Source organism: Malus sylvestris, chromosome 15 (genome assembly GCF_916048215.2).
Source record: "Malus sylvestris chromosome 15, drMalSylv7.2, whole genome shotgun sequence".
NCBI lineage: Eukaryota > Viridiplantae > Streptophyta > Magnoliopsida > Rosales > Rosaceae > Malus > Malus sylvestris.
In genome coordinates this window covers 29,236,120-29,245,993 of record NC_062274.1, presented here as the reverse complement: position 1 = coordinate 29,245,993, position 9,874 = coordinate 29,236,120, and the positions used below count along the sequence as shown (strand labels likewise).

The 9,874-nt window shown below is 38.3% G+C and overlaps 1 protein-coding gene across 2 annotated transcripts; it reads left to right on the top strand.

The window, feature by feature from the left end:
• Positions 1 to 6,702: 6,702 nt before the first annotated feature.
• Positions 6,703 to 9,087, top strand: LOC126601757 (transcription factor bHLH18-like). 2 transcript variants are annotated; one of them, XM_050268517.1, is made up of 5 exons: positions 6,703 to 6,819; positions 7,028 to 7,109; positions 7,298 to 7,900; positions 8,185 to 8,556; positions 8,644 to 9,087. In XM_050268517.1, exons 2-5 carry the CDS (start codon positions 7,071 to 7,073, stop codon positions 8,728 to 8,730), a joined length of 1,101 nt encoding a protein of 366 aa, XP_050124474.1. In that variant the 5' UTR covers positions 6,703 to 6,819; positions 7,028 to 7,070; the 3' UTR covers positions 8,731 to 9,087. The 2 variants fall into 2 exon arrangements, with proteins under 2 accessions (XP_050124474.1, XP_050124473.1); XM_050268516.1 differs by having other exon boundaries at positions 6,709 to 6,819; positions 7,010 to 7,109.
• Positions 9,088 to 9,874: the final 787 nt, after the last annotated feature.

Below are 9,874 nucleotides of genomic sequence, written 5' to 3'. Positions count from 1 at the left end.
GTCAATCCTGGTACTATTCACTTTACCCTTTATTTTGTCCTTATCATTAAAACTCAAAGTTTTCAAGCCCTTTTCATTAGTTTTCCTTTATGGCTAAATTTTTTATCATATATTTTTATTTTTAGTTTGTACCTATTTTTAATTTGTACCAATTTTTTTTTCATTTATAATTTGTACCCATATATTAGTTTCTTTTTGTGCCCATATTTTTTTAAAGTTTTATCTGTGTTTGTACCCATGTGTATACCGTCACATGATATTGTATATTTAATCAATGATAGAAAAATTGACACACCCCGACCCGAATCAGGGCATGCTGGTCATCACGTGAGGGTGACGTAGCCATATGCATAGTGCGGAAACAATAATGATAATAGAGAATACGAATAATTAAAAACCAATTCATACGAGTACTAGCTAAGGTAAGTGCTAGAAAATGTGTGAATACACAATCAAAGTATAAGTAGCCTAAGTTCAGTCCAGAAAATAAGCACTAATTAAACGACACCCAAAGATGCCCTACATTTGTGATAGTTTGTCAGAACCTCCAGTCAAACCTCCTGAGCCACCAATGAATAAGCTTATCTAAAACCTGGAGGAGCGCAAAACATAAAGTGTGAGTGGGCAGAAACAAAGCTTTTCAAAACCATTTCATTATCAAATGCTCTAACCCTCGCCGTAAAACATGTATAATTTTCCCAGAAATGGAATATAAATATATAAGTATATACACACATATATTTCAATTAATCCTTCACATATCCATTTTCATAAGTATGCCATGCCAAAATATGAAACAGAATAAGTAACTCAGGTGATAATAACTTCATGGAAAAATAACATATTAGCTGGATCCCCTGTAGAGGTCTATACGGCTGAATTCATAGCTCATTATTCAATCTAGCCGGAGTCATCGCAAGTGACTTATACGACACTACACCGCACACGAGTTGGAACCACTGTAAAGGTCTGTACAACAAGACTGAGTGTAATATAGTTATGCTCAATGCTACTCTTTCATGATAGTTGTGCAATAAATCACTAGTCACTTACAAGTTGGAACCATCTATGATGGTTTGTACGACAAGACTGTGCACCTAAATTGGATCCAATGTGAGCATTTAGTGCGGGAAGGTGACATCATAAACAGGCATGTACCATATCTCTGGCTAAATCACAATCACCCGGGGTGTAGGTTTATGAGCTTTCAATCACATCTCACATTACCAGTATCTCATATAACAAAACATAACTCACTTGGTACTTACCTGAGTGTCCACAACACCAATTCATATTATGCATCATATACTAATTCATATGCTGAATATAAATTTATATGCATGGCATTTCAAAGCATACTTTCATTTAAACACATTTTCTGGGAAAATATCAAGTATATAAATATATACTGAAAACCAAAAGCCCACTCACTGGTATGTCGAAGGGTCGTAGCCCCCGAGTCATCCTTGACTGCGCTCGTCCTTGGGATAAGTCTCCCCTATATGCGAAACAACTATAAAAATGTTAATTTAAAGCACATAACCAATACTAGCTAATAACTTCTCATACAATACTCAAATGGGATGTTTGAATATACCAACGTGATCTACACAACCTCACGAACATCCCCATATTTTTAGAAAAATTTTCCGACTACTCACGTGCCTGCTAAGGCACGGCCAGACGCACCGCCCACGTGCGGGCACGTGCCAGGCATACTAATGGTAACCTTTCGGTTTGGATAGTAGGGATGTGATGTCGGGTACTTCTTCAAGTCATTGAATGTGCATTGGCTAGCCTCGTCCCAAAGTGTATGCTTCTCTGCCAGAACGAAAAAGTCTGCTAGAGTTAGAGCTTCTTTCATGATCGATTTTCTGAATAGTGGGTGGTCTGCTGAAAGTCCTTTTTGGAAGGCTGCTCTAGCTATCGAGTCGTTGCATCCGACTATCCTTGCCTTCTCTACTTTGAACCTCCTCACATAGTCGCGAAACGACTCATTTGGGTTCTTCTTGACGTCGAACAAATGGTCGGACTTCTTTTTTATCGAGCAATAGGATGAATATTCTTTGGTGAAAACCAAAGAAAGTTAGTTGAAATTCCAGATGGATTGTGGCAGTAGGCTGTAAAACCAATCTTGCGCCTCGTCTTGTAAAGTGGTGGTGAATATCTTGCACATGAGATCATTGTTGTTTCGATAAAGGATCATTGCGCTTCGATAGTGCTTTAAGTGTCTCTCCGGGTTTTCATCCCCTTTGAAATATATGAAATATGGCATGATGAACTCGCATGGAGGCTCTGCCTACTCGATCTCGTCCATGATGGGTGACTTGCTTATGTTAGTCATGTTCCATCGTAGTACCTCGTTGGTGACCTCATTGCGTTGGAAATTACGCAATCACTTGGTCAAGAGTTTCTCTACTTCTTCCTGAATTTTCCTTTGTTGAGGTAGTGGAGCTCTCGACTGCCCCCAACCGTGACTTGCTGGTCTAAGCTGTTCTTCCATGTGTTTGGCTCATCTATGCTGCGGATGCGATGCGTGTAGCGCGTTCTAAGCAAGCGAGCAAGTTCTTTGCAGGCTGCCGGTTAAATTTGAGCTGGATTAAGTGACTGCTTCTCTCTGTCCGTCATGTTGCCTACTCCGATGAGAGGTGAAGGATGCTCATTGCGGGCTTAACTACGAATGAATACTTCACCTGGAAGGTTGCTCATGTTGACTATCGGAGTGTGACCCCAACTGTGAATGTATGCTCGTCTATGGGCCTAGTCGAGAGTGCACGCTCATTTGCGCTCTAAGACGGGAGTATATGCTATTTCAGGGGCCCAATCGGGAGTATACACTGCCTGAACGCTCGGCTCGCGGCTGGTCGAGTGGCTGCTTCCTAGGACGCTGTTGTAGAGGTTCTTTGTCTACCCTTATCCTACTTCAAGGCACCTTGTCTGGGGCATATTGCATCTTGGTGCATTGCAAGAGCTGGTTCACCAAGGTCGTCTGCTGTGCGAGGGCGCTCGTCAACTCTATGACTTGTCGAGACAAGTGTTGTTCTCCATTTAGGTTGGAATAGCTTGGAATGAATGCGTTTTCTTGAATAGTGGAAGTGTGGTAGACTCCGAGCGTGAGATTTGAGTTGGGAAATGCCAAATCCGCAGAAAAATGTGGTGAAAATACTCCTGGTTTGATCTTCAATCTAGGAATTTGGAGCCGGGATAGTTAAACTAATCTTGGATCAATTTGGGCTACTTGGAAAGCCACGGGAGTAGACTGGGCTGCGGAAGCAGGTTGGGCCACGAGAGTGGGCTGCTCACCTAGAGCAGGCTGCTTGGAGTGTGATGCATATGGATGCGAGGCTTGGGCTCGGCTTGGCAACGCGTTGAGTTCGCCTTAGGCATGGAGTGACATGGCTTGGGTCGTGGCCTTGGTGCCGTGAGCCTTGGATGGCACGGCTCGGGTCGTGGTAGCGATGCCATAGACCTCACCGTAGGTAGTGGTAACCATGGTGGCCACTGTGGAGGTTGCCATGGTGGAGCTCCGTAGAGATGGTGCCGATCCTATGATCACATTTAGCCTTGTGGATAAAAAATCTAATAATAAGAACGTATGAAAAATCTACAAATGGACAAGTAAATAGAAAAACCTTTTGATGCGGGGGTCTTCTACAAGTGTGTGACTCGTCTCTCATTGAAAGCACCAATTTGTGGATGCAAATTTCCTCCTCCTTGATCTTGGACAAAATTGCACCTACAAAACAATTAACACCTTAGGTCAAGGCCAAGAGCCTTACGCGCCCACAATGAATGGGGGGCTTTAGCTAAAGAACCTCTGATGCCAAAGTTAAAATTTAGAGAGAAAAAGTGTTTGAGAATTCAAGAGAATTTTAGCAAGAGTTGGAAGTCCTTTATGGGAGAGAATGGTGACCTATATATAGGTTTATGGTCGGCCCTATTAGGAGAATAGGAACTGGCCATTTAGGTTTTTTTTTGGGTGTAAATTGTGGTTAATTAGCCATTAATAGATTAATTAGGTAATAAATCTATTAATTGACTAATTAACATATTTTGAAAGAAATTATTTGGGGAGTTATGGAATGAATAAGATAATTAGCTAATTGATTAGCTAAAAGAGGGAAAATGAGGTAAAAAAATATATGGAATGAAATAGGTTCTGGGAGTTACCTTGTAGAAGGAATTTGATGAGATGTGTTTGAGATTGTTACCTATTTTGGGCACTTTTGACTTGGTTGAGGGATGATTACCTGCTGCTCATGCGTAGGAATCCCGTTATGCCTCAAGGGTATTTTTGTCCTCTTCTATCCAAAAATCCACGTGTCGCCTTGTGATTATTTTTGGCTCCACATGAATGTTTTTTTTTTTATTTGGGACCATCACACTTCTTGTATGATCCGAGTTTATATTTAAAATATAGCAATGATTAATAATAAGACATATTATAATATGCAAAAGAATTTTTTTCTTCTTATTCAAAGATATATTACATTAAGAGGTGGGAGGAGAAATTAGTATTGAATTCATAAGTCACGAGATTCACATATAAGACCTCTTAGTTGCAAGTAAATGAGAATATTAGTTGACGATAATTTTAAAAGGCAATATGAATAGACTGTTCAAATTAAGAGATAGTGTTGCATTCTCATAAAACAAAATTCTCATAACTATGAGAAAGTGGAAGAGAAATTACAATGAGTCAATGGCTATGTCCTTGTGCGGAACTAGAACCAACCTTGTCGCGGCCAAAAAGCTCCAAAATGCTTAAAGAAATTACCTTAAATATTTTCTTTTTTGGGGTCAAAGCTCCCTACCTTGTATCCTCTGAACTGCGCGCCTTCCCAATATCCCAATTCTCATGTGCCTAATTATCAAAATTCATATAAATAATACATAGTTAATAATATAAGTTGTCACTTAGTACTACGGTCAAATAAAAGTATAGGGTTATGATTTAATTGTTAAGATTTATTCTTCTCTTTCAAAGGAATATATATAGTTGTATAGGAGGTCCTATAAATCTGGAAACTAGAATCCCAATTATACAGGATATCAATCACATGATTACATACCCAAACAATACATCTATAATTCCTGAAATATAGCATTGACTCACGTCAACACGATCTAGTAGTATTCCTCTTCACTTGTAAGTAAGAAGTCTTAGGTTTGATTCTCGCCAAATGCGTATCTGAACGACATTATTGCTAACTCCTTGTGAGGCTAAGCCTACCTCCTTCCCTTAGTGTAGATAATATCGTTTATTAAAAAAAATAAAAAAGATATAAGTTATGACATGGGATCATAATTTTTCCATCTAAACTATTTTGGATCCTACTCAATTTCGGAAACCTTAAACTTGTGATCGGCAAAACTCGAATCTAAAACCTTAAGAGTATCTACAAGAGATTAGTCATATTTTTGTTAATTTTGCTAGAATTTGATTTTGAAAAGCTATTCTGGCTAGCCAGTTTGATTTAACGTATCTAATAACACTACGGGCTTTCACAGTAGGGTGAAAAAAGTGAGTATGATATTAATATATTGATCACTCGTATAATAATCATTCTACAACTATGGCTCATCGTTATTTTCGTAATAAATTTTTCGATTCTCACGATATCATTCTAATGACTTTTAAGAAGAATTTGTGTTGGCTCGTATAACATAAGCTACTGGATGTTCAAGGGTTTAGGAAAAACACATGAACAATATACTCAATATGACGGTTATACCCTTGACGTCGTGAGTAGAACATAAAATTACCTTAAGCAAATAAGACGTAATTTGCCTTAAGCTAACGAGGTTTTATGCCACTTAAAAACCATGGGCTCTCCATGCGGCCCATAATATATCCTGCTATTAAGCCATGTACCCAACCCAATGGTGGTAGCCACTGACTCTTCTGAGTCTCCCCTTGAGTGTTTAGCGCATCTGCGCTCTTATCAACATGGACTTTCAGAACTACTAGCTAGTAAGACTGCAAAGACTAGCCTGCATCATCAAGGATTGTCTAGCATTCTCTCTAGCCTCAACTCCAAGCTACATGTTAGAGTTTTTCAGTATAAATAGCCATGCCAAACAGAGAAAACAATAATCACCACTTACTATTCAAAACTCTCTCAAGTTCTATTTTTCTCTCTATCTTTTCTGACTTAGGCATTGGATGCCCTTTGGCGGATCCCTCCCCCTTTTCTCAGGGTTTTCGTTAATTAAGCTAATAGTGTTTGTTTTCTTGTAAGTGAAATTTCTTCTAACCAACGGTATACAAAATTTGTAATCCACGTATATTTCTAATGCTATCCGATCGAAAATCAGTTCACCCAATGAAGAAATTTTTAGTTGTCATGGGAACACAAGTAGTACACTACGTGTTTTAATAGGAATGGTGAGAAATTTTATTTTTTAAGTTATTAACTTTTTAACACACATATCTCATCACTTGTTTAATAACACGTGGTGTATCATTTCGTATACTGGTCACACCGAAAAATCTCTCCACCCAATGAATCGGCCAATATAATTGCCGATGTGGCAATATTTGTAGGTCAAAACACGAAAAGAGTCATAAATTGACCCGGAGGAAAATGCCTCCAAATGAATAGTGTTCACTCATCAGAAGGCGGGAAACATTTTCACACGTGCCACTAGCATTTATAGTATCTTATTGGATCGGTACGTTCAATTTTCTTAATTTGCTTGCTTTTTAGTCATCATCTCGATGTAGAGCGCGTTCGTACGCCTATAAAAGATTGCAAGACTCGTCCTTCCTGGAGAACTGGAGAAACAAAAACTTGCATAGTCTTTCCTAATCTTAAGGTGAGGTGTTTTCAACTTTCAGTGCTCCTGTTTCTTTTTTTCCAAGTTCCAAGGAGTTTTCTTGGGGTTGCTACGCTTAATTTCTGGGCGTCTTTATGATCATTTATAGTCTACATATCAGCCTTCCATGAAATCTTTGTTCTTTGTTCAAGTTCTATTCATGCCTTCATATATTTACTATTTATTTTAGTTGAATCCAACGGTACAGCTAAATTTCGGTTCACTCCCTAGTAAAGAAACCAGGTGCATTAATGGACATGATCTCATCAGCAAAATGGGTATCTGATTTCGTAAGTCTCGCTTTTTTTTTTAATTATACAATTTATTATATATACCCTTCCGTACCCTAAGCATGAAGAAATCAACAAAGAAATTTTAAAAAAAATAAAAGAATTGATACAAAAGAGTCCAAAGTTAATCTTAAAAAGTTGTTCAAATTTTTGGTTCTCTATTAATGTTTTGATTAATTTATATATAGGAAATCGAAGATCCTACTTTCATCAATCAATACGAAATGAGCTCCCGGGACTACTCACTTGACGAGCTCAATTTCCTATCTTTCTCATCTGAGAGCTACTCATCCTATCCAAATTTCACCCCAAAAGCCGACAACTTCAGCAAAGCATCCATCGAAAATCTTCATCAGATGTACGGGACTCATGAAAGGCCAGCAAAACAGCCTAAGAACAACACTAATAGTTGGAACTCTTGCTCCACTGACCACATAATTACTGCCAATGCTTCTTCTTCCTCCTCTTCACACCTAATTTCTTTTGAAAGCTCCAACTCATCACCCCCAACCACTTCTCAGCAGTACTATGGTCTAGATTGCAGAGTTATCAACCCAAAGAATGAAGTGGAATATTCCAATGGGAAATTGAACCCTCGAGCTTTGATTTCCCAAGGTATCTATGACCCCCAAACATGCTCACCGAAACATGGACAGGGGATCAAGAGGGCGGCTACGGTGACTAAAAGTCCTTTAGATGCTCAAGATCATGTTCTTGCTGAGAGAAAGCGCCGAGAAAATCTCAGCCAGCGGTTCATTGCTCTATCTGCCTTACTTCCAGGCCTGAAGAAGGTACTAATTAGTTAAACTTTTTCAGTTTTTACCCCTAATTAATGTGTTCTCAGTTAGACAGTACGTTATGTTGTAAAGTTGTTATGATCTAATGTAACCTCTTTTCGTACAGTATGTCATGTTTTAAATAGTTAATGATCTAAATTTTATGTAAGATTTGTCTAATCAATGACTCAGATTGTTTCTGGTAGTCGAGTTGTCTGATAAGAGAATACTTCTAGTTTAATTTGGTTATAGTAGCTTCCATCAGAGATTCTAAACTACCCATTTTCACAAAATTGCAGACGGACAAGGCTTCGGTCCTCGGAGATGCGATCAAGTACGTGAAACATCTTCAAGAACTTACGAAAATGCTGGAGAAACAAGCAGCCAAGAAAACTGTGGAAGCGGTGGTGTTTGTGAAGAGGACTCAGTACTCAGCGGATGATGATATATCCTCATCCGATGAGAACTCCGAGAGCTGCTCTAACCAGCCACTACCAGAAATCGAAGCAAGAGTTTCGGACAAGGAGGTCCTCATACGAATCCACAGCGAGAAAACTAAAGGATCTTTGGCAAGCATACTGAGTGAAATAGAAAAGCTTGATCTCACCATTGTTCACAGCTGTGCCTTGCCCCTTGGCAATTCAACTCTAGATATCACTGTAGTTGCTCAGGTACATAAATTTGGTTAGGTTAATTCAGTGCATAAACTTAACACTTTTTTTACCCTTAACTAATAAGACTCCAATTCTTAATTACAGATGGATGTAGAATTCAGAATGACAGTGAAAGATCTTGTAAAAAATCTAAGACAGGCTTTGCTCAAGTTGGTGGGACCAGAAATATGAAGTTCTGAAGTTCGCTTTGTGCCCTAGAGTTGGAGATAGATAGGAATAAATCTGACAGTTTCTTACGCATGTATTTTTTTTCCCTTTTTTCCCTTTTTGGTGGTTTTTTTCTGGCTTTTAAGACCTTTGGAGGAAACAACAGCCATTGTACTCATGCTGCTAGCAAGGCTTTATTTTGCAGGAGGGTTTTTTCCTTTGTGAGTTTTGCGTGGTTGACCGGTTAACCGCGTTCGATTACCCTCGTGCTATATATGAAAACCTAGCTGCAGGTTTTGTTTTTATTTTTTGTGGAGGGCTTTTGTGTAAACTTCCTTCGTAATCTATTGTCACTTAATGGTTAATTGTTGTTGTTTTATTTGTCGGATATTCTTCATGTATATAATTTATTGAATACCGACAATAAGTTGAATTTCAGACCCAAAAAAGTAGAATTAGAGACAATAAAATTTGGATTGTAGTTTTAGTTTTCATCTTGGACAACTTCATTTAATAATGGTACACCAGTCAACGAAATGGGGTGGTGAGCAAAAAAATTAACTCGCTCAAATTTCATTTTAGTCAATTTTTACGTTTAATTCAATTTGCAAATTATGCTTTTAAAGTTGGATTACTATTCAAATTTTCCAACGAAATACACGACTTTTTCATTCATTGCAAGGCAGAGAGGAAAAGAAATACAGGCAAGGCAATCCAACTTTTCTATCACCAACAGTTGGATTCGCTGTGGGCATCCATGTATTTGTTTTGAACGGAATACCATAAATTAGTAGCGATGAGTAAACCAGCAGGCAGTTGTCAGATTAATAGAGACAACCTGAAAACTATTAGGAGTACAGGTTCAATGGTTGTGATATTGACGAGTGTAAATTGATTAGATAGGTAGTTACAAACTGTTGTAGGATAGCTTAGTTTATAAGCTGTCATAGTTAGGATATATACTAATGTTGTGTATAGTGTACAAATTATTCTTTGTAAATGAAATACAGTTTTCTTTCTTCTTCTCTAAAAAATCTCTCTCTCTCTTTGATAATCTTGCTCTCTAAGGTCCACCTCATCATGGTTTACATGGTATCAAAGCATATTGGCACCATATGTAAAGCAGAACAGCCATACATGCTCCACATTATTCAATTAGTGTTGTCTA

Coding starts and splice junctions, on each gene's coding strand:
- LOC126601757 (XM_050268517.1), top strand. CDS start 7,071: ATGGACATGATCTCATCAGCAAAATGGGTATCTGATTTC. Junction 7,110..7,297: donor CAAAATGGGTATCTGATTTC/GTAAGTCTCGCT, acceptor ATTTATATATAG/GAAATCGAAGATCCTACTTT. Junction 8,557..8,643: donor ATATCACTGTAGTTGCTCAG/GTACATAAATTT, acceptor TCTTAATTACAG/ATGGATGTAGAATTCAGAAT.